Raw genomic sequence first — 23,894 nt, forward strand, 5'->3', positions numbered from 1 at the left:
TAAAAGAAAAATGTAAATGACGTTTAAATAAAAAAAATTTAAACATGCCCCAACAAATAGTGACCAAAATTAATTTTGAAATGTCAAATTTGAAAATTAAAATGCATTAGCAGAAATGCTTTTCCATTTCAAGATTCTGGCTGCATAGTTTGACTCATAAATGCAAATATTAATGCATCATCCAAACAGCATTTTCATTTTCTTATTCGTGTTGTTGACAGCTGCTGAAAGTCACTAAAGAGTTACTTGTAATGAAAGTTTGTTACTTTTAAAAACAAGTAATCAGTAAATCAACTCATCCTAACTATTACATAAAAAGAAAACTGTGTCAATTATGTTAAACTTGACCATTCCAGTGTATTCCTTGGTGACGCTGAGCTTGACCTTGTTGAGGGGTTCAAGTGTCTCGGGGTCACTCTGGATTTAACACTCCTTTAAAAAAAAAAAACCCAACACACATTAAATTCACTGCTAATATAATCAAGTTCAATTTATAGAACATCAAACATATCAGGCCATTTATGACAATAACCTGGGGAAAGATGTGTCTACAGTCTGTGATATTTTCACACATAGATTACTGTATTACATCCTCGTCAATCACTGGAGAAACAAATAACAAACCCATAGAAACCCTTTTCAAAAAGTCCATAAAAATTCTGGATCAAAAGCCTTTATCATATCATAATTGCAATATTCTTGGAAAATACAAAATGTTCCATTTAAAAAAAAAAAAAAAAAAAAAAAAAACTGTTGCCTTGTATACAAAGCACTTCATGGTCTTGTCTCGCCCCGACTCTCTAACCACAATAAACCTAAACCCATGAGGGGTCTCAGCACCAGAGCCTCCTCCACAAGAGATATTGAGATCCCACACAGAACAACATCTGGACAAACTGTGCTGTCCATAGATATAAACACGAGATTACACACAGCCTATCAGCGCCTGTTGACACGAGTGCCTACAGCGCCGCCATCTTGGAGAGGTCACCCGCTCGTGCTAAACATAAAGATCCCAGGCTAGAAAATCCACCAAAACACCTGTAGCTCGCTTGCTAGTCCACGTAGCAGTACAAGTACAAGTAATACCTAATTTTAAAGCTGAGGTAAAGCTCTATCCCGTGAGCGACTTTTCCCACCTTCCAATAATTTTTCCATGAGGTTGTATGTTCATACTGCTGGCCCTGACTGAAACACCACCACACGCTACTGCTTCATACATTGTATTGCTTGTGTGACCCGCCTTGGGACGACTGATGTAAATGAGCATTTTTGCTACAATCTGGCACATTTACAATTTTTGTACAATTTGTATATGATTATTCATTATAGTGAATTGTTCCGATCAAATAGATGAACACACAAACAAACAAACAAACAGACAAACAAACAAACAAACAAATACAGTAACTAAGTTGCTTTTTAAATGAGTAACTGATAATCAGATTACTTTTTCAAGGTAACTGTGGAAACACTGTGTATTTTAATGTGTTCTTTGAAAGTAAAAGAGTTTATCCATAACATAATCCAGGATAAAACTGTTAGACTCCCTACATTGCATTGGATTGTATGGAAGTAAAACTGTGCAAGAAAATACGAATGACTGACAAAAGGAATGCAAATAACAAACTGTAGAGGGCAGCAATACGCCATTGCAGGGTCGAGACTGCCTTAACCGAGAGGAAAAAGAAGAAGAAGTCAGACAATGACGTCAGGCTACTTCCACCCATAAACCCTCCCCATCCGTGTTATGTTTATTCTTCCGCCGCCATTTTGCTTTAGTCAGTGCGTAATGCTTCTAGACGGTGTTTGTCATGTTTGCTACTTTCCAAGTGCCGTTTTGAAGTTTCAAACTGGTAATGAACTCTGCATATATCGCTAACGTGATAATAGGCGCTCCGCTGTAGTGTCATGACGTGAAACTGACGTGAATTTAAGGTTAGTTACTGTAACGACCGTGGTTCAGAGTTTGGTCGAGAGGAAGCGGAGCTCCGAGTAGGCCTTTGTTATGTCGGAGCTGAAATAACTCCAGACTCTGATACTGTCATTTTTAAAGCAGTAACACGGTCAAAACGGTAGTTTTTTTTTTTTTTTAAGGAGTCTCATTAGTCAGGTTCTTATGTGAATTGTGATTTTTTTCCCCCCCTTACGTCGCCGCGACCTAGCATTGTGCTACTTTCTCTGAACAGTAAGTATGAGACTGTTTCGTTGGGTGTCAAACTTTGACCAAACACTCGATTTGTTCATGTGATCTGGGAGGGAATGTCGCAGAGCTGCTGCTTCACATACAGACTGGTGACTGACTGGAAAGAGAAAATGAAGAGTAGACTGGTTGCATGTGGTTGCTGGTGTGAGCAGGCCATGGTTTCACCCAGCAGAGGTGCTTCAGTTGGGACTGGACCAGCAGCAGTGACCTGAACCACAGGGCTCCATCTACTGCTGAGCCACAGGCTGGTTTCACAGTAATACACCATGAACCTCAGACCGGTGTGTCACCATCACTCTTTAGTGACAGGATTGTGTTCAGATTCATCGTGTACCAGGTTGCTTCTTCATATTTCCTTGATTTGTGACTGTTGTAGTGAAGCCAGTGCACCGGTCTGTGACCTGACGTTGCTCCTGACGCTTAAAACAACTTTCTTTGTTCTTTTTATTGCCCAAGAAAGTTTCAGACATGCAGTCATGAGGTACATTTGAATGACGATAAGCAGTGTTTATCTTAATTTTTAATGTTTTTATTGCTCCAGAATTTAGGAGGAGAAACGATCCTGATTGAAACAGTAACAGATTCATGCAATAGAAGTTTTCAGTTTGTTTGTTTTAGAGTTACGATTGAAGGTTTCTGTTTGTTAAGACGAACACTGAAGCTGTTGAACTCATTAAGACACATTAAGAAACTAAAAGAAAAGGATAACGCCACACTGTAAATGTGTTTGTCTGCTGTTTCTCTTGGTCTGTCTGTCTTTAACCAAACCTTTCAGTCCCCTGAGATTTGTTGTAGGTTTAAAAGCATCTCTTTGGCCTTCTTTTGGAGTCTGGACCTGGATCTCTCCCCCCGTTGGCACAAGATTTTTTTTTTTCTCTTCAGCACTCTGCTGAAAATTTGTTTGAAGCCTGAATATCGGGTCCAATCTTGGGCCATCGAGCCCAAGAGGAAGCTGAGGAGTTTTCTTTTTTCTTCTTTTTTTCACCTTTGTCTACTTTTTCCCACATCAATTTGAGCACCCCACCTTTTTTTTTTTCGTCTGGCGTTTCTTGTCCCCTCCAGAAATTAATGTCAATTGATAGCCCCATCATTAAAAAAAAAAAAAGAAAGAAAGAAAGGAAAGGAAACTTCCAAAGGACTTTATTGCTTCGCCATCAGTAATATTTAACAGTCTTCTGGGAATAAAGGCCTCTCGTAAAAGAGATGTCGTAGGAAGACGAGTGTCTCTGGGAAACCCACCCCACTTTTCCTCTAATCTCACGGATCAAGTGTTCTTTAGGACTCCATACCTTCACGGAGACATCCCAGCAGCAGTGCACGCAGGAGGGAGACCGCTCTTCAGACCCCTCAGGTAAAAGTGGATCCAAACTAAAGACGCATCATTTCACCCGTTTACGTTCACTCACTACTCCGTGTTGGTTTAAAACGTACAGGTTGACCTGCCTGTGAATCTTTCATATTGACCTTGATAAAGCACTCCTGAGTTTTCTTGGAATTAGATGTACAATTGCCTCCATGTGTGAAAAATGTGTGTTTGTTTACTGTCATCAGGGAGAGTCCTAAAGAAAATCAGCGGTTGGGTTTAAGGTCCAGAACTTCTTCACGGCGCCACTAAAGACACGCCAGCAGAACGATGACGGGCCACGGAGACGACTGCTACTTCTTCTACTATTCTACCTGCACTAAAGTGAGACAGCTTCCTGTTCATACACACTCAGCGGTCGGTCAGTGAGCCAATGGAAGAGTCTTAACTGTGGTTGATCATGCAGGGAGACAGCTGTCCATTCAGACACTGTGAGGCAGCGATGGGGAACGAGACAGTCTGCAGCCTCTGGCTGGAGGGACGCTGCTTCAGAGAAGTGTGCAAGTTTCGCCACATGGAGATCCGAGTAAGCTTTTTGGAGATCATTTGCACACAAACATCAGTCGGACATCGAGTAGAGGTTATTTTACAACGTGTCCGTCTCCCCTGCTCCCAACAGAAAAATCGAAAGGAGATCCCGTGTTACTGGGAGAAACAGGCGGCCGGGTGTCAGAAGCCTCACTGTGTCTTCTTTCATCAAAAGCCGCGCTGCAACGAGGGCGAGTTCAACCCGCCAAGTAAAAGTAAGCTTGAGTTTAGTTTGAATAAACACCTTGAAGCTCCAAATGGTGAAAAACAGCAGGAATAACAGCCGTAATGTTGCAGGTGTGAACTGGATGGAGGAGCAGCAGCAGCAGCAGGAGGAGCCGGCACCTCCTCCACCCGCACCCCTCCCCACCGCAGCCAACCCACAGCTCAGAGGCGTCATCAAGGCAGAAACTCAGGAGCTGGTGCCCAGCCCCACCCACCCCCCGGTGGTGATCAACCCTGCAGACGACGACGAGGATGAAGATGGTGAGCTCCTTCGTCTCTCTTATCCTGCAGGATGTTCCCTGGACTCTCAATGCTCATGAAGCTTCTGTTCCAGATCAGTTCTCAGAGGACGGAGAAGATGGCAGGCTCGGTGCTTCTCCCAGAAAGCTCCACAAGTCAGGTGAGACTGAGGACACACTGAAGTGGAGACTTCTCTGTCCCCAGGCCTGTGTGGGACCTCTGAGTCATGATTGTATGTGTGCAGATGATTCCCTGAACTCTGGAGCGAGAACCCTGGAGGAGATCCGGCTCCGGAGAGCCCTGAAGGCCAGCATGAGGAGAGCTGGTTACTCCTTCCAGAGCGCAGACGCTCCGGCCAACGGAGAGAAGGAAAACGTCCAGTCGTCATTCCGGCCAGCCCTCTACGAGTCCAGAGATGGTAAAAAGTCTTCATGAACAACTGTTAATAATCCCTCTCACATTCTACCTATTCATCCATCCATTGGTATCAATGTCATTTAAAGCTTGGAGCTTCACAGAATGTCAGACCTGCTGCTGCAGGAATCATGTGGAACAATCTGTGGCTTTATCTATTATGTATATGACTTATTCTTCATGCCCAGCTACACCATTCTATATTGTAAATAGTCACTACCTCATGTCGCTCATTATCACTTGCACTACTTATCCACTAACAATGTCATCCACTGTCTTATTTAGCTCCTGTACATATTAGTCTCTAATTACTGTTTATATTTCTGTCTATTGTTATTATTTAAGCTTTTCACTTGTACTGAGCGTGAGAGTTTCTTCATACCAATGTCAAATTCCTCATGTTAAACCGACCTGGCCAAAAACACTGATTCTGATTCTGTTTTTCAAAAGGGAATTTTTAAATAATATGTTTAGCTTATTTTTAATGTAGTAATCCGTATCTTGCACCAATGACTCTTTATGAAAAGAACCGTTAAGTAGTTCAGTCACAATTTTCCACAATGAGAATACATTTTCATGATAAAAATGACGTTTGTTAGCATCCTGGTCCTGAGTGGACCCTCACATCAGCCGGTTTTGGCCCCAGACTGCTGAGTTGACAGCCCTGATCTTGTTGAAGTCATTTAAAACTCCTTCTCTCTCTGAACGCAGTCCCATCATTTTCGATGGAAGAAGCCGGGAGACCAAGAGGCAGCGTCACTGCAAGACTTGGACGGAAAATTCCCACCACTGGTAACATGACAGTCTGATTCCAGATCTGATTCCACTGCTCCCTGTCGTGATAACGGAGAAGACATGAGGTGCTCATGATGTGTCTCTGCTTTAGATGTGAACGGAGAAAGTCATTCCCTGAAGAGGAGTCTGGCACAGCGACTGGGTGGAGTGGTGGACATGGATCTCCCGTCAGAGCCTCCTAAGCAAGGTGAGGATGGGACAAACTCTGAACTCGAGACGCTCCGATCAGGCTTTCTGCTGCCGATCACCAATACTGATCACATGGATTGCCTGTACATTTTTCAATTTAGTTATGATGAGTGCCACTGGCTAAATGATTTGTGAAAAAGGAACAATAAAATCACCTTAATTTAGACAAAAGGGTGGTTTAACTTTTTCAAGAGAAAAAATACAGAATCCTTGTAAAAAACACTTAAAATCACCTTCTATCAGTAACGCAATCGTTAACATTGAAAATATTATGGCTCAACAGGCTGAATAGTGCCAAAAAATCTAATAAATAAAAGGCAATATATCTCAACACTGCCTAAATCAAATAATGTCAAAGAAAAAAAACAACTTATTGCTTACCTTTCTTATAATTTACAAAAGAAATGTCTAAATCTGCTTCAATCCAGTGTCTGTTCAACTCAGTATTGCTCCGTAAATCAGTGGGTAAACCTCCAGGGGATGAGACCTTCTTTAAGGAGACGTTGGGTGTGATGGTGCACTGTGGTGGAGCTCCGGCAGAGCTATGTCGGTGCACTGTGGTGGAGCTCCGGCGGGGCTATGTCAGTGTAATGTTTGTCCCAGTAGCACGTAGTGCGGCTCCATGAGAGAGAGTGGGTGGAACCCGGTGTCTTCCACCAATGAGAGGCTGCTCATCTCGTCCCATGATCAAGCTTGTTGTGTTGAAGCCTTTTAATGTGCTTCTCCCGCCAGGTTGTTTTTCTTTGCAAATACAAACTTGACATCACTCTCACAGATCTTAAAGTTCCACACGGCCAACATGTTTGTTGTAGTTGGCAGCGGCGCGCCTGCGCTGTGTGCAGGACAGGGTTTGTAGTCGGTGACAAGGCATTAATCATCGAACACCGATCACATTTTTCCACGGAGATTGGCCGATCGATTGGAGCACCACTACGCTGAACTCATCATGATCCCACGTTTCTTTTTCTGTCTTCAGTGTTGAAAACTATGAAGGAGAGACTTGGCCTGTTTTCTGTTCACGCTGCTCCTGCTCAGCCAGGTAAGGAGTCTACTGTGTGTGTGTGTGTGTGTGTGTGTGTGTGTGTGTGTGTGTGTGTGTGTGTGTGTGTGTGTGTGTGTGTGTGTGTGTGTGTGTGTGTGTGTGTGTGTGTGTGTGTGTGTGTGTGTGTGTGTGTGTGTGTGTGTGTGTGTGTGTGTGTGTGTGTGTGTGTGTGTGTGTGTGTGTGTGTGTGTGTGTGTGTGTGTGTACTCACATCCCTCACAGAAACATCCTCTATTGTCTTACAGCTGATACAAGTGAAGCTCCAGAGCAGATTCACATTAAAACCCTGGAGGAGATCAGACAGGAGAAGGCTCAGCATCAGAGCCAGAGGCTTCCTGCGTTGTTACCAACTCCAGAAATCACTCTACCCAGAACCAGCTCGGTCAAAGGTCCCAAGCTAAACAAGCGCTCCATCACCGTCAAAGACTCGTCCATCAGCAACGTCAACACCGTCTCTAAAGCTCGCTTGGGCAAGAGGAAGAGGCAGGAGGAGGAACCGAACCAGAGCTCCAGCCCAAAGAAGGCCAAAAGCACCACGGAGAACCAGGAGCCATGGGAACCAGCAGCTCCTCAGGAGAACGCAGGCGTGGGGGAGATCAGGGTCAAGACTCTGGAGGAGATCCGGAGAGAGAAGGCAGAAAGACTGCAGGTCCAGCAGGCTGCAGAGCTCGACGTCATGAAGAGCTCTGCCTCCAAAGAGGAACCAATCAAGAAGCCGCTGTTACTGCGCCTCCACAAGCTGCCAGGCCAAAGTAAGTGTCACTGTGCAGAGGCCGTCGACTTGAAGAACACTCACTCTGACTTGGTGTGCAGCTTTTTAACTTTCATCCTCCTCGTTGTGTAGCAGGCAAGGCGACAGCAGAGAAGACTGCTGGAGAGACGGTGAAGCCAGTGAAACCTGAAGCTGCTCCTTTAGAGGTACGATCAGACAAAAGCTCAGCCACATGAAGTTCATCATGTCAAAAGTTCATCCTCAATGTTCTGACCTCACTCCTGGTGTTTTAACTGAAATCACAAAGTCTCAGTGTCAATAACACCATGAATCATCTTACTCACTCCTTCTAAAGTTCACCCCTCTTGTCCTTTTCATGGTAGAAATCCTGCTGGAAGATTTAAAACAGCAGAAACAATCAGAGTTAGGAAACGTGTTCAGTACTGACCTACTAATGTAGAATGTGATTGTCTGTCCTTCAGGCCACTGTCATGGTGAAGGTAAAGAGCTTCCAGGAGATCATGCAAGAGAAACGCATGAAAAAGCAGAAGGAGCAAACTGAAGGTGCAGCGGGTGAGGACTCTCCTCAGAACAAGACTCCTGCTGCTTCTCTCAAGAGAAAGCTTCCTGTTAAAATCCCCGTTTCATCAGCAAGAGCCTCTACAGCTCTGGTCCCAGAATCCCCCCAGAAGAGCCCCGTTTATCAACCTGCTGTCCAATCAGAGAGCGCTTCGCCGTCAGCAGCTGCTGCCTCGGTCCCGGTGAAGCTCAAGTCTTCTCCACAGACGCCCGACGCCAAGTCCCAAAGCAAGACCCCGAGGAACTGTGTTCAGCCCAGACCTGCTCCTCAGGATCCTCCTGCAGGAGCTCCAGACATCACGACCAAGCACTCTGCAGAAACCAAAGGTAACCTTTTCTACCACTTCTGTGAGAAAGACACAACACTTTCAGTGTAGCGACTAATCGTCAGCTGAATGAAAAACATGAGCTCAACTGTGCTTTTATTGTCCAGTGCGACCCAAACTGAACGTGAAGCCGTCGGTCATGAAGCCTGCGGTGCAGCTGAAGCCGGGGCCGAAGAGGAAAGGAGCCAAACGATCTGCTGTGGCTGCAGTGAAACCTCTGAACAGCTCCTCCACCGAGACGGAGACGGCATGCAGGAACTCTCAGGTCGGGCCACACACTTCCTTTTCTTATTGTCTTTCCTGTGTATCAGTGCAGCAGGTTTCTCATCAAACGCTCTTGTGGTGTTGTCAGGTTGTGGAGTCCTTCAGTGGCGAGGCCCAGCCGAGCTCTGCTGTACCTGGCAGTCCCAGCAGCCTGCTGGAGGCTGGCTCCGCCTCCGGCCCGCTGAGGAAGAAGCTCCAGACCGTCTCCATCTGCAGGAAGAGTCAGAGTCAGGAGAAGCAGCCAGCTGCCGTCCCCCAGAGGTACCAGTCCAACACCTGCGCCATACAAAGGAAATCTGACTTAGATTTCGGATTTAGAAATGGTGGCCCACCACTCCTACAGATAGATAGAGAGATTGTACATTAGGCATAGGGCCATGTTAAAAACAAGGTTTTTAAGCTCTCCGACTCCTTTCATGCTGCGTCTTCACTCAGAGGCTTTGTGTTTTTTCCAGTCCGGTCCTCAAGTCTCCCACTCGGCCAAAGTCCAGGAGACCCACCATAGAAGCGTCTCGCGCCGCCTCCTCTTCTTCAGCCGTAGACGACTTTGACGACCTCATCAACGAGTTCACCGACGACCACATGGACGGCTACATGGACCTCAGCGTCGGAGAAGACGACCTGCTGCAGGAGCTGTCAGACATGATTGACAGCTAAGAACTGCCTGGAGCCCCTCCCCCTCCCCCTCCCCCTCATCCTTCCATCCATCACTCTGTTGGATCCAGCAGAGGATCACAGAGTCCAGAGACAATCCCAGCTGGCTGACAGAAGGTCACACCGGGACTCATTCTGGTTTCTAAACTTCAACTTCTTTGAGACTCCAGCCAGTAGGGGTGTAACGGTACACAGACATCAGGTCGGTATGTACCTCGGTACAGAAGTCACGGTTCGGTTCGGTACTCGGTTAAGGGGAAAATGAAAAGAAAAGAAAAAAAGTAGTACTTGCCCAAAGCTTAATGGAAACGTATAATCTTGGTCAATGTATGAATTCAACCAACATAACTTGTTACTTTAAAACACTTGTAGTTCAATAATCAAGATATCTCAATGAAACGTTCAGGGAAGGTGTGTCTCTTTATACTCTTCAATCTGAAGGAACAATAATATATATTTCAACTTTGCCCAGAGTTGAATTAACTCCCACAGAGTTTATTTGAGGCTGACTTCTGAGCTGTTTGTTGTGTTGGTCTGAAATACATTTGATAGTGTGAAGATTGGAGCCGTCACACCCTACGACCACACTACTACCTACTGCCACACCTTATTTATTGTGTTAGTCACTTTTTATCCATATACATTTTTTAATGACATGGTAAATGTGTGTCACGCATCTTTATTATGTTAACAAATCAAATCGTGTTCCTCCTCCACTTCCTGCTCAGTCAACGTTTTTCTGAATCATAAATAGTTATGAGACTTCGGGATTAGAAAGGCAAAATAATCCAAAATACGTGATTTTGTGTTGAATTCTAGTGGGTTTTAAAACGTTCTGGGGACTATCTGAATGTTGACGGGAGTGAAAAATTTGGCGAACGGCGAGGAGTTTCCCCGACGGATTCCCGAGGAATCACTTGACGCTGTCCAATCACAGTGCATGTTCTCCAGGTAAGACGCAGTGCGTCACTGACCTGAACAGGCAACAACGAATCGGGAAGAAACTCGTAGCTGCAGTCTTCACATACTATCGTCGGAGCTCTCGGGGTGAGAAATGGCTGCACCTGGCGACGGCGTGAGCCGTTTGCAATAACAAGTGATTTTTGCCAAATAAAAGTCAAACTATCACCAAAAAAAAAAGCCACGAGCCCGTTGGGGGCAAGTAGGATGGATAATTCGTTTGCTCAAGCAAAGCTTTTACTTGCCCCGGATGTTCGGACAAGCCTTAATGTCCAGCCCTGCTCTTAAAATGTTGGTACCGCGGTAAAGCTCTGGACCGAACGGTACCGGACCAGTACATTGTTACACCCTTACCAGCCAGCTTCATTCTCATCGTTCTTCACACTTTGGACGAATGTCCTCTCCAACATTCCCAGTGTTTGTGCTCACCGCCCCACTGCTCAAATCTGAGAAGCCAACTGTCTGATAATCTGGAGAGTCTTAGCATAATGAATAATTAAAGCTTTTAGAGGTCGTATCTGTGTACTGTGTATGCAAACGCAAGGCGGTTTGAATGTGAGTGAATAGGAAAAGACGCCTCAGAGGAACTGTTACCAGCGGTTCTCAGACTGTCCTGGGGATCTGCTGTCTTTATTAATCAACACCTCAGGGACTGTTTGGCCTGTTTCTAGAGCCTTCAAAAGGTTGAAAACAACATTTTCTTTCAGCACTGTCGTGTTCAGGACATCATTTCCTCCTTTGTCGTCGTATGTGTTTATTATTGTGAATGCTGAACTTGGTTTTATGGTCAAGATCTTAAAGTGAATTGTTTGAATGATTGTCTAAATAAAATGCTCTTGACAACCATCTGCTTCTGCTTTGACTTTTATTTGGGATGAACTGGGCTTCACACCTTCACTCTGCTTCTTCCTGATAGAAACATGTTTTACAAATAAATGGACAAGATCACTGAAGGCAGACTTCACACCTGGTACAATGCAGCCAGACAAGTATGGTTCTCCTGGCAACCTTGCTTCAAGTCTGCCACGATCGTCCCAGTGCCCAAGAAATCAACCATCGCATGCCTTAACGACTTTCGCCCCGTTGCACTAACATCATCCATCATGAAGTGCTTGGAGCGGGTGGTTAAGGACCACATCACCTCCATACTGCCCCCATCATATGACCCGTTCCAGGTTGCGTAGCAGCCAAACCGCTCCACTGAGGATGCCATCTCCACTGCTCTCCACCTCAGCCTGGAGCACCTGGAGGACAAGAACACACACGTGTGGATGCTGTTCCGGGATTTCAGCTCAGCTTTTTACACCCTCATCCCCCAGGACCTGGTACACAAATTGGGCCCTCTGGGGGATCTCACTGAGCACTGGCTCCCCACAGGGCTGTGTCCTCTGCTGTTCACCCTGATGACCCACCACTGTCCCAGGCAGAATTCCAACCACATCCTGAAGTATGCAGACGACACCACAGTTGTGGGCCTCAATCGGGACAACAACGATCTGGCCTACAGAGAGGAGGTACAACATCTGGTGGACTGGTGTAAGGCAAACAATCTGCTCCTGAATGTCGACAAGACAAAAGAGCTCATCATCGACTTCAGGAGATCCCGACCCAGTCACACACCAGTCCTCCTCAACGACACAGTGGTTGAGGTCGTCAGCAGCACCAAGTTCCTGGGGGTGCACATCACATCATATCACATCACATCACAGATGACCTCAGCTGGACACTTCACACCACGTCCCTGGTGAAGAAAGCCCAGCAGCGCCTGCACTTCCTTCGACGGATGAGAAGGGTATTCCCCCCCCCCTCCCATCCTCTCCACCTTCTACAGAGGAACCATCGAGAGCCTGCTGACCGTCGGCATCTCCATCTGGTCTGGGAACTGCAAGGCCTCAGACTGGAAGTCTCTGCAGCGTGTGGTGAGGACAGGGAGAAGATCACTGGGACCCCACTACCACCCATCAAGGACATTGCAGACACACACTGCCTCACCTGAGCTCACCGGATCCTTTCTGACCACATGGACTGTTCACCCTCCTGACATTCGGCAAGAGGTTCCGCAGCATCCGCTGCAGAACAAACAGCCTGAAGAACAGCTTCTGTCCCCTGGCCATCAGGCTTCTAAATGCCAAATAACATCATACTGTGCAATGTCACGCTGTGCAATTATTCAATTTTAATCTATCCCATTTCTCATCCTGCTCTTTTATTTATCGTTCACATGCACCTTATTTTAAATGTTTGTCTGTTTGCGCTACTTTTTAAAATATATTTAAATACGTTTTTTTTAATGCCTTTTTTACCGGTTGCTAAGCAACGACATTTCGTTGCCAGTTTCCTCACTGTGTGATGTACTGTGCAATGACAATAAAGAAAGTCTAAGTCTCCAACTCTAACCGCCAAACCAGGACTGTCCATCAGACTGCCAGGCGGAGAAGCATGATCAAACCCTCCAGATACCAGAAAACACTTTATTATTGTGTATGTACGTGTAGGGATTTCTTACCTCGTAAGGAATCACTATTTATGTTGTGGTTGGCAATCGATAATGATTAATAATTATCAAAGATAGTTATTAATAATGTTATTGAAATTTTATCTCATAAGATATACTAAACAGTTACTCAGGAATTTGAATTAATAGTTAAATTAATTACAATTACCAGAATTAACAGTAAAGCTTGAAGGATTTTGGAGTTCTTGACACAGAAGAGTCGACATTTCATTCACCTTTGTGCACATTAATAAAACAGCAAGTATGATTCCAAAAATTATATTTATTTACAATGAAAACAAATAAAACACGGATTCTAACTGCCTATATACAGCTGGGTGTGTGTAGGTGCATGTGTGTGTGGAAAGAGAGAAAGAGAGAGAGAGAGTTGGAGGGAGTGTGTGTGTGGAGAGAGAGAAAGAGAGAGAGAGGTGGAGGGAGTGTGCGTGTGAGACGTGTGATGGAACTACAAAACAAGATGGCGGATCACAATAAAATACATTCAGATGGAGGTTATCAGAGAGCAGGAAGTCTGTCCTGGGTCTCCACCATGTGCTGGAGAACAATAGAACATGGAGGCTAGTCTTTAGCGTCTGCTTCCTGTGTGTCTCTACTAAAAGACCATTTCTAGAATGAGTTTATGTGAATAAGACTTGTTTTGTAAAACATCAGGAGTCGTCAGATGGTGTTCAGTTACGGTGTGATGTTGTCTTTGATGTGATATGTGTAGGGTTGTGAGTTAACTAGTTAGTAAAGCAAAGATTAGCATGCAGACCCTGTGTCTGTGGCAGAGCTAGCAGTGGTTTACAAGTTGATAACTGCTCCTAATATCATTATCTATAGAACTCAATCACTGTAACAGAACCAACACATCTTCATGAAGTTAAACAGTTCTATCATAGCATCAGGTTTAACTAATCTCAGGTAATGCCCAGTTTCTACCACTTCCTTGAAGGAGTTCAGTTGTTGTCCTGCTGGAGGGAAGCTGCTAGCTTCTCCTGTAGTTAGCACCTCCTGCTAACTGTGGTTGCTGTTTCTGCAGGCTGAGGAGAAGAAGATGGAGTTGATGTTTCAGGAGTCCTTCTTTGCAGCTCCTGGTTGTTCCTTTTGTCCAGACTGAGGAGCTGGTCGCTCAGGTCTGTGATGGTTTTCCTGCTTGTTGAGGAAAACACAAAGAAGTTCTGTGAGGCGTCGTTTCCCTGGTCCCGTCCTGGAGGAACTAGTTGGTTTTCCTTGGTTGATTGGAGATCAGACACTGGGTGCTGGTCTCCGAGTCCTGGGAAGGTCTGACCCTCGTGGTCGGGTCAGCAGAGGAGTTGAGGAGTGAAGGCCTCTGCTAGCAGGCCTCTGGTGTTAGCTGTATGCTAACGCTGGGTGAGCAACCAGCAACCTCCCAACTGGGGGTCGACTCGCTGCAAGACTGTCTTGCAAGACTGCTTTTGCAGGCTTTTCTTGAAAGTTTGTGGATTCGAAGGTGTCGAATCCTGAGAAGTTCAACCAATCAGTGACTGGCTGAATGAATGGGGGAAGCGTCTTTTCAGCAGAAAGCAGGGGAGGTTCTACTGTGGCAAAAGGTCCCCCCCACTGGGTGTGATGGTCAATCACATTCCTGGGTCTGAATTCATATGTCATGACTGTGTATCATGACAAATGAAAATTGTCTTTCCTTAGAAATGAACAAACTTTCTGTGGTCTTGTGACATCCCAACACATGTGTTACTCGAATTGATAGGTTGGGCCAACATATGGGAGGAAAATGATGACAGGGTTCCTCTCTTCTAAAGGCAGACATGCCAGTGAAAGGAGAGTGGGAGCCACCTAACACCATGACGCTTGTGAACATGTAAGCCTTTTTTCAAAATAATCACTATTGAAATGGTCCAATTTCTAAATCTTTTATTATTATTTTTTCTTTAAGGGAGCCCTGAACCTCAATCCTGTCCCGTACAGGGCTGACTACTTTGGTCAGAAACTCCACATTGACCAAAATGAGAAGTTGGTGATGTTTGGAGTTCCCCATGTTGTAGCCATTGATGGATACAGTGGGAAATTGGTTGCCCATTCCACCATGGCAGTTAAAAACAACCTCAACATATATGAGGAGGTGTACAGGTATGGTATTACATATTGTAAGGAATTCCAAATTGGTTGTGTTCCAACAGAGACAGGATTTTATATTGAGGTTTTATGTCAACATGTTGTGAAAAGTCAGCATGACGTTAGACCCCGTTTTGTTTTGTCCCGAAACACAAACATATAAGGATATTCACATCTCATATTGTTTTTATTTTTTTGTGGTTGTTAAAGGGAGGCAGTGTTGAAGTCCGGGTTGTGGGATCAGCTTGGAGCAGACTGTGGGACAGAGTTTTACCTGAGCCTGTTCATGCAGGAGAAACTATCTGCTACAGGTTGAACACAGAAAGTCCAGGCTTCCTGCAGACGCCATCAACATCGGGAGGTTTTCTTTATTGCTGTTCTTTTTCTGAACGGTACATTGAGAAATTGACTGCATTGTTGTTGACATGCACTCGTGTTATTCATGATACTCAAATATGTTTGTTTTTTTTGTCTTTACTTTCAGAACCACCGCATTGAGAGGATTTGGGTCGAGGTTTGTATGTTTTTCTTACTGTGACCTATTAAAGTTGTTGAACTGAAAATAGATTTATATTAAACAGAGCTCCAATAAAATGCTATTGTCATGTATGCTTGGCTTTATAGGTAAACAACAGAGTCAACTATAAAATAAAGGCCTGCCTGACACATCTGCAGGATCAAGAGGTCATCAGTCTGCAAGATGGGCATGTCAGGTTCTGTGTTTCAGCCCTGGCGTGTCGGGTTCTGTGTTTCAGCCCTGGCGTGTCAGGTTCTGTGTTTCAGCCCCGGCATGTCAGGTTCTGTGTTTCAGCCCTGGTATGTCAGGTTCTGTGTTTCAGCCCTGGCGTGTCAGGTTCTGTGTTTCAGCCCTGGCGTGTCAGGTTCTGTGTTTCAGCCCTGGCGTGTCAGGTTCTGTGTTTCAGCCCTGGTATGTCAGGTTCTATGTTTCGGCCCTGGTGTGTCAGGTTCTGTGTTTCATCCCCGGCGTGTCAGGTTCTGTGTTTCAGCCCTGGCGTGTCAGGTTCTGTGTTTCAGCCCCGGCATGTCAGGTTCTGTGTTTCAGCCCTGGCGTTCCAGGTCTCCAGCGTTGGCATCTGCCGGTTTGTCGACTCCTGGAATACCCACAGAGTGCCAGGTAGTTTCATTTTGATGCTTCTTGGATTGGTTTATCCATCTTTATTCATGATGGTTTAAGGTAAAAACTAGCGATCAGCCACTGGGAATCACGACCACGACGTCCTGCAAACAAGTTGTTTCAGTGGCTAACATGCTACCCTTAAGTCTGCATTATAACGTGTTGCAGGAAGAGGGATCCCAAATGTTCTGGCCTCAGGTGGCGGTCCAGTCAAGATCCCAGAGAACCTGCTGCCTTGTGCATCTGGAGCAGCAGACTGGTACGATGCAGAGAAAGGTTCCTCCCTGACCAGGGTCTCAGGTTTTGGAGTCGACCCTTTCATCACCGATGAGGCGAGACGACAGGTTGGAAGAGGATTTTCCGAGGCATTTGGGGACGTCAGTCCTCTGTTCGATGGCATCGACAATAACAACCTGGCGCCTTTTCTGGATGCTCTGCAACACCTTATTAGTGTCAGCAGTGAATAAAAAAAGCAAAGGGAAAAGGACAACATATGAGTCCAACAAAATATCCATTCTGTGAGAATTTGTTCTGCCAATAAAGGTAGTTAAAAAAACGTTAGTTTTCTATTTCGTCTTTAAATCTTGTTTCTTTTTTGCAGCACAATAATACGACAAACTTTGTTCATGAATTTAGAAAGGAATCAAAATCAACAGTAGGATTAATAAAGTGCTCCGTTCAAAAATACATTATCAAATTCATTTAATGAACTCCAAGGTAGCATCCAGACCCTTCATGGCATGGATGCTGCTGTTGAAGTCGGGGCTTCTACACTTTTCTGAACGTGCGGTAGTGATGACGTCACTCCTAGCGGCCCATCGAGGTCATGTGACTGTCGGTACGCTAGCACCTACTGTTTGAAGCTGGTACTCTTGCCTCTTTTGGTAAGGACCTCTCTTGTAAGTTTTAACACTCAGACTCTTACTTTCATCTGTATTAGAAAGACGTATTGATTGGTATCCATAGCAACGAATAGAAAAGACTTACAAAATTGGACATTATTAATGTATTGATTATTTTAGGAAAAATTACATTCATAAAGATAGATTTAGTATCACAAAGCCCTCCTAATCCCATTTAAAAAGGAAATCAAACAATCTATAAAAACTCTTTCAGGTAAGAAGAAAACTGCTAAAACTCTTGAGTTTTGTACCTTGGTTTACAGTGCTTTATATTTTTAATTGAAAACTCCTGCTGACTGGAAGTCTGCCATTTTGTGTAATGCATCAAATGCGTGAAATGCAATCCTCCGAGGTGGTAAGTTGTCGAGACCTGAAATTTGGCCACCATGTTGACCTTATTCTACACCGCCATATTGCATCATTTAGTCAGACAACGTCCGGTGGGTGGGACGACTGCAGTGTTGTGCCATTGCTTGTAGTCGCAGCTCGTTCTGGATGGTGAACGGGATTGACAATCCATCTCTGAATTAAGAGGTTTGAACATTGCTCATGTGGATCGACGCTCCGTGGCTAGCGAGCTGGTTGTGTGTGGATAGGTACACCATGTCTAGCCCCCGCTAGCTGTGTGAGTCACTGCTCCAGTGCTCCGTACCTCGCTGAACCCCCAAACCCCACGTCAACATGGTCTTCTATGTGCCCGTGAGGCGATGGCAAGCCCCCTTGTCCGTCTTCCCTGCAGACAGGAGGTCACAACAACGTATCTGAGCCGGATGTGTGTGCTCTAAGAAACTGAGTCCTGGCTGATCAAATGTAACTATAATCTCCAAAAGGTGTGTCCATGGTGCTCCAAGGAATATCCTTGGTTCACCATGAAACAGGAAGTGATGTGTAACTCTGCTCTACATGCTGCAATGTGATACTTAACGTGCGTCATCACAGTGCTGCCCTGACCCCAGGAAGCTTAAGGAACTATATTTTCACAAACCATGGCCCCAAACTTTGTGATTTCATCCTTGAGAATGTTTGGATATGAAGCACATCAGGACACACAAATATGCATCAGAATAGAGGAGATTTATTTTTGACAATAACGAACCATAACGAGATGGATGTCATTCAGTAAACTGGAACATTACAAATAATCCAGCAGATAACATCTATGTTTAAACATTACTGTAGAACTTTAACCACAACTGTAACCACCTTCATCTTATTTTCAAAACTTAAAGTTATACAGAAATGCACTCTGTCGCATGTTTTGATACTAGAATGGTCAAAACCAGACAAACTGTAGGACAAGTGAGCAAAAAAACAAACAAAAAAACCCACAGAAGACTGAAAAGTAATTGTCTGATTTCTTCCAGCATTCACACAATTCTGTGCATATGACATGACAGTGTGTGGCTTAATTGGCACATCTCAAGATGACACTTGGGCCCCAACATCAAAGGTTGATGACTTCATGGATTTTGCCTTTGATCATGGACATTGCCTTTGATCATGGACATTGCCTTTGATCATAGACATTGCCTTTGATCATGGTATTTGTCTTTAATGTCAAAAGAGGCATACAGAAAGTTTCACATCAACAACAGATTCCCTGCGTGTTGGATCAGCTTTTTCTTTGGTGGCTTATTAACATTTTTGGCAACTATCTCAACTATTGTGGAAATATTGTGGCTATTTTTACAACTACAAACACGAACCATCTGCTGACACAAAAGCAACAAGGTGAGTATTTTTTAGCAGTAGAACACTAACGTTGGGTGATTTGACCTTTGATTGTGTGAATATCAATTAATAGCCCCACCATTGGAAAAAAAAAAGAAGAAGGAACGTGAAGTACTCTGAGTTTTCTTGGTATAAGATATACAATTGTTTTCTGTCATCAGGACGAGTGCTGAAGAAAATCTGTTGGTTTTAAGGACCAGAATTTCTCCACAAAGTCACGCCAGCAGAACGATGACGGGCCACGGAGACGACTGCTACTTCTTCTTCAATTCTACCTGCACTAAAGTGAGACAGCTTCCTGTTCATACACACTCAGCGGTCGGTCAGTGAGCCAATGGAAGAGTCTAAACTGTGGTTGATCATGCAGGGAGACAGCTGTCCATTCAGACACTGTGAGGCAGCGATGGGGAACGAGACAGTCTGCAGCCTCTGGCTGGAGGGACGCTGCTTCAGAGAAGCGTGCAAGTTTCGCCACATGAAGACCCCAGTAAGCTTTTTGGAGATCATTTGCACACAAACATCAGTCAGACATCCAGTAGAAGTTATTTGATCGTTTTCACTCTTTAAAAATGTTCTTGATTCCCATAAATTTGAGAGCAACGTGTCCGTCTCCCCTGCTCCCAACAGAAAAATCGAAAGGAGATCCCGTGTTACTGGGAGAAACAGGCGGCCGGGTGTCAGAAGCCTCACTGTGTCTTCCTTCATCAAAAGCCGCGCTGCAAGAGAGAAACTCAGGAGCTGTTTGTCAGCCCCACCCACCCTCCGATGGTGATCAAGCTCACAGATGACAGTGAGGATGAAGATGGTGAGTTCCTTCGTCTCTCTTATCCTGCAGGATGTTCCCTGGACTCTCAATGCTCATGAAGCTTCTGTTCCAGATCAGTTCTCAGAGGACGGAGAAGATGGCAGGCTCGGTGCTTCTCCCAGAAAGCTCCACAAGTCAGGTGAGACTGAGGACACACTGAAGTGGAGACTTCTCTGTCCCCAGGTCTGTGTGGGACCTCTGAGTCATGATTGTATGTGTGCAGATGATTCCCTGAACGTTGGAGTGAGCGCCGAGGAGGAGATCCGGCTACGCAGAATCCTGAAGGCCAGCGTGACGAAAGCTGGTTATTCCTTCCAGAGCGCAGAGGCTCCGGCCGACGCAGAGGAAGAAAACGTCCAGTCGTCGTTCCGGCCAGCCCTCTACGAGTCCAGAGATGGTAAAAAGTCTTCATGAACAACTGTTAATAATCTCTCTCACATTCTACCTATTCAATCGATCAATCAACTTTATTTATGTAGCACATTTCTATACAATCAATGTAATACAAAGTGCTGAACATAATTTAAAAACAGTTCAAAGATACAATAGACAGATTCATTCATCCATTGATATCTAATGTCATTTAAAGCTGCGACATTCAGCCTCTCTTCACTGTAGGTTTTCAAAAAAGTCATTTGTAAATGAAAATGTTTAGCTTATTTGTAATGTAGCATTTATTCCGTATCTTGCACCAATGACTCTTTATGAAAAGAACCGTTAAGTAGTTCAGTCACAATTTTCCACAATGAGAATACATTTTCATGATAAAAATGACGTTTGTTAGCATCCTGGTCCTGAGTGGACCCTCACATCAGCCGGTTTTGGCCCCAGACTGCTGAGTTGACAGCCCTGATCTTGTTGAAGTCATTTAAAACTCCTTCTCTCTCTGAACGCAGTCCCATCACTTTCGATGGAAGAAGCCGGGAGACCAAGAGGCAGCGTCACTGCAAGACTTGGACGGAAAATTCCCACCACTGGTAACATGACAGTCTGATTCCAGATCTGATTCCACTGCTCCCTGTCGTGATAACGGAGAAGACATGAGGTGCTCATGATGTGTCTCTGCTTTAGATGTGAACGGAGAAGGTCATTCCCTGAAGAGGAGTCTGGCACAGCGACTGGGTGGAGTGGTGGACATGGATCTCCCGTCAGAGCCTCCTAAGAAAGGTGAGGATGGGACAAACTCTGATAGATTTAACTCTGAACTCATTATGATTTTCTCACGGTGTCTTGTTTTTTTTTTTTCTGTCTTCAGTATTGAAAACTATGAAGGAGAGACTTGACCTGTTTTCTGTTCACGCTGCTCCTGCTCAGCCAGGTAAGGAGTCCAAGCAGCTATACTGTGTGTGTGTGTGTGTGCGTGTGTGTGTGCGTGTGTGTGTGTGTGTGTGTGTGTGTGTGTGTGTGTGTGTGTGTGTGTGTGTGTGTGTGTGTGTGTGTGTGTGTGTGTGTGTGGACTCACATCCCTCACAGAAACATCCTCTATTGTCTTACAGCTGATACAAGTGAAGGTCCAGAGCAGATTCACATTAAAACCCTGGAGGAGATCAGACCTGCGTTGTTGCCAACTCCAGAAATCACTCTACCCAGAACCAGCTCTGTCAAAGGTCCCAAGCTAAACAAGCGCTCCATCACCGTCAAAGACTCGTCCATCAGCAACATCAACACCGTCTCTAAAACCCGCTTGGGCAAGAGGAAGAGGCAGGAGGAGGAACCGAACCAGAGCTCCAGCCCAAAGAAGGCCAAAAGCACCACGGAGAACCAGGAGCCATGGGAACCAGCAGCACCTCAGGAGAACGCAGGCGTGGGGGAGATCAGGGTCAAGACTCTGGAGGAGATCCGGAGAGAGAAGGCAGAAAGACTGCAGGTCCAGCAGGCTGCAGAGCTCGACGTCATGAAGAGCTCTGCCTCCAAAGAGGAACCAATCAAGAAGCCGCTGTTACTGCGCCTCCACAAGCTGCCAGGCCAAAGTAAGTGTCACTGTGCAGAGGCCGTCGACTTGAAGAACACTCACTCTGACTTGGTGTGCAGCTTTTTAACTTTCATCCTCCTCGTTGTGTAGCAGGCAAGGCGACAGCAGAGAAGACTGCTGGAGAGACGGTGAAGCCAGTGAAACCTGCAGCTGCTCCTTTAGAGGTACGATCAGACAAAAGCTCAGCCACATGAAGTTCATCATGTCAAAAGTTCATCCTCAATGTTGTGACCTCACTCCTGGTGTTTTAACTGAAATCACAAAGTCTCAGTGTCAATAACACCATGAATCATCTTACTCACTCCTTCTAAAGTTCACCCCTCTTGTCCTTTTCATGGTAGAAATCCTGCTGGAAGATTTAAAACAGCAGAAACAATCAGAGTTAGGAAACGTGTTCAGTACTGACCTACTAATGTAGAATGTGATTGTCTGTCCTTCAGGCCACTGTCATGGTGAAGGTAAAGAGCTTCGAGGAGATCATGCAAGAGAAACGCATGAAAAAGCAGAAGGAGCAAACTGAAGGTGCAGCGGGTGAGGACTCTCCTCAGAACAAGACTCCTGCTGCTTCTCTCAAGAGGAAACTTCCGGCTAAAATCGCCGTTTCATCAGCAAGAGCCTCTACAGCTCTGGTCCCAGAATCCCCCCAGAAGAGCCCCGTTCATCAACCTGCTGTCCAATCAGAGAGCGCTTCGCCGTCAGCAGCTGCTGCCTCGGTCCCGGTGAAGCTCAAGTCTTCTCCACAGACGCCCGACGCCAAGTCCCAAAGCAAGACCCTGAGGAACTGTGTTCAACCCAGACCTTCTCCTCAGGATCCTCCTGCAGGAGCTCCAGACATCACGACCAAGCACTCTGCAGAAACCAAAGGTAACCTTTTCTACCACTTCTGTGAGAAAGACACAACACTTTCAGTGTAGCGACTAATAGTCAGCTGAATGAAAAACATGAGCTCAACTGTGCTTTTATTGTCCAGTGCGACCCAAACTGAACGTGAAGCCGTCGGTCATGAAGCCTGCGGTGCAGCTGAAGCCGGGGCCGAAGAGGAAAGGAGCCAAACGATCTGCTGTGGCTGCAGTGAAACCTCTGAACAGCTCCTCCACCGAGACGGAGACGGCATGCAGGAACTCTCAGGTCGGGCCACACACTTCCTTTTCTTATTGTCTTTCCTGTGTATCAGTGCAGCAGGTTTCTCATCAAACGCTCTTGTGGTGTTGTCAGGTTGTGGAGTCCTTCAGTGGCGAGGCCCAGCCGAGCTCTGCTGTACCTGGCAGTCCCAGCAGCCTGCTGGAGGCTGGCTCCGCCTCCGGCCCGCTGAGGAAGAAGCTCCAGACCGTCTCCATCTGCAGGAAGAGTCAGAGTCAGGAGAAGCAGCCAGCTGCCGTCCCCCAGAGGTACCAGTCCAACACCTGCGCCATACAAAGGAAATCTGACTTAGATTTCGGATTTAGGAATGGCGGCCCACCACTCCTACAGATAGATAGAGAGATTGTACATTAGGCATAGGGCCATGTTAAAAACAAGGTTTTTAAGCTCTCCGACTCCTTTCATGCTGCGTCTTCACTCAGAGGCTTTGTGTTTTTTCCAGTCCGGTCCTCAAGTCTCCCACTCGGCCAAAGTCCAGGAGACCCACCATAGAAGCGTCTCGCTCCGCCTCCACCGCCGCCTCCTCTTCTTCAGCCGGAGACGACTTTGACGACCTCATCAACGAGTTCATGGGCTACTACCCGGAGGGCGACATTGACCTCAGTGTCGGAGAAGACGACCTGCTGCAGGAGCTGTCGGACATGATTGACAGCTAAGAACTGCCTGGAGCCCCTCCCCCTCATCCATCCATCCATCCATCCATCCATCCATCCATCCATCCATCCATCCATCCATCCATCCATCCATCCATCCATCCATCCACCCATCCCTCTGTTTGATCCAGCAGAGGATCACAGAGTACAGAGACAATCCCAGCTGGCTGACAGAAGGTCACACCGGGACTCATCGAAAGAGTCTGTGAGTGAATAGGAAAACACGCCTCAGAGGAACTGTTACCAGCGGTTCTCAGACTGTCCTGGGGATCTGCTGTCTTTATTAATCAACACCTCAGGGACTGTTTGGCCTGTTTCTAGAGCCTTCAAAAGGTTGAAAACAACATTTTCTTTCAGCACTATTGTGTTCAGGACATCATTTCCTCCTTTGTCCTCGTATGTGTTTATTATTGTGAATGCTGAACTTGGTTTTATGGTCAAGATCTTAAAGTGAATTGTTTGAATGAT

General features: G+C 45.7%; 2 protein-coding genes across 4 annotated transcripts; both read left to right on the forward strand.

Annotated features, from left to right (window-relative positions):
• Positions 1 to 1,777: 1,777 nt before the first annotated feature.
• LOC308129313 (zinc finger CCCH domain-containing protein 11A-like) lies at positions 1,778 to 11,337 on the forward strand. Of its 3 annotated transcripts, XM_080495221.1 has the most exons (18): positions 1,837 to 1,856; positions 2,166 to 2,188; positions 3,486 to 3,557; positions 3,758 to 3,893; positions 3,976 to 4,095; positions 4,189 to 4,312; positions 4,395 to 4,583; positions 4,657 to 4,722; positions 4,807 to 4,980; positions 5,688 to 5,768; positions 5,863 to 5,958; positions 6,937 to 6,999; positions 7,248 to 7,754; positions 7,847 to 7,920; positions 8,197 to 8,620; positions 8,727 to 8,884; positions 8,972 to 9,144; positions 9,339 to 11,337. In XM_080495221.1, the coding sequence occupies exons 4-18, from the start codon at positions 3,840 to 3,842 to the stop codon at positions 9,538 to 9,540; spliced, it is 2,505 nt and encodes an 834-aa protein (XP_080351347.1). In that variant the 5' UTR covers positions 1,837 to 1,856; positions 2,166 to 2,188; positions 3,486 to 3,557; positions 3,758 to 3,839; the 3' UTR covers positions 9,541 to 11,337. The 3 variants fall into 3 exon arrangements, with proteins under 3 accessions (XP_080351346.1, XP_080351345.1, XP_080351347.1); XM_080495220.1 differs by having other exon boundaries at positions 1,778 to 2,188; XM_080495219.1 differs by having other exon boundaries at positions 1,778 to 3,557.
• A 7,750-nt stretch (positions 11,338 to 19,087) lies between these two features.
• LOC308128778 (zinc finger CCCH domain-containing protein 11A-like) lies at positions 19,088 to 23,429 on the forward strand (the record flags this gene model as incomplete). The annotated part of the gene is made up of 14 exons (XM_080494443.1): positions 19,088 to 19,141; positions 19,224 to 19,343; positions 19,484 to 19,661; positions 19,735 to 19,800; positions 19,885 to 20,058; positions 20,733 to 20,828; positions 20,917 to 20,979; positions 21,158 to 21,631; positions 21,724 to 21,797; positions 22,074 to 22,164; positions 22,243 to 22,497; positions 22,604 to 22,761; positions 22,849 to 23,021; positions 23,216 to 23,429. The coding sequence occupies 14 exons, from the start codon at positions 19,088 to 19,090 to the stop codon at positions 23,427 to 23,429; spliced, it is 2,190 nt and encodes a 729-aa protein (XP_080350569.1).
• Between the last annotated feature and the right edge of the window lie 465 nt (positions 23,430 to 23,894).

The sequence above is a fragment of the Blennius ocellaris genome, assembly GCF_963422515.1.
Source record: "Blennius ocellaris genome assembly, chromosome: 4".
Lineage (NCBI taxonomy): Eukaryota > Metazoa > Chordata > Actinopteri > Blenniiformes > Blenniidae > Blennius > Blennius ocellaris.

Coding starts and splice junctions, on each gene's coding strand:
- LOC308129313 (XM_080495219.1), top strand. CDS start 3,840: ATGACGGGCCACGGAGACGACTGCTACTTCTTCTACTATTCTACCTGC. Junction 5,959..6,936: donor GTCAGAGCCTCCTAAGCAAG/GTGAGGATGGGA, acceptor TTCTGTCTTCAG/TGTTGAAAACTATGAAGGAG. Junction 8,621..8,726: donor GCACTCTGCAGAAACCAAAG/GTAACCTTTTCT, acceptor TTTATTGTCCAG/TGCGACCCAAACTGAACGTG.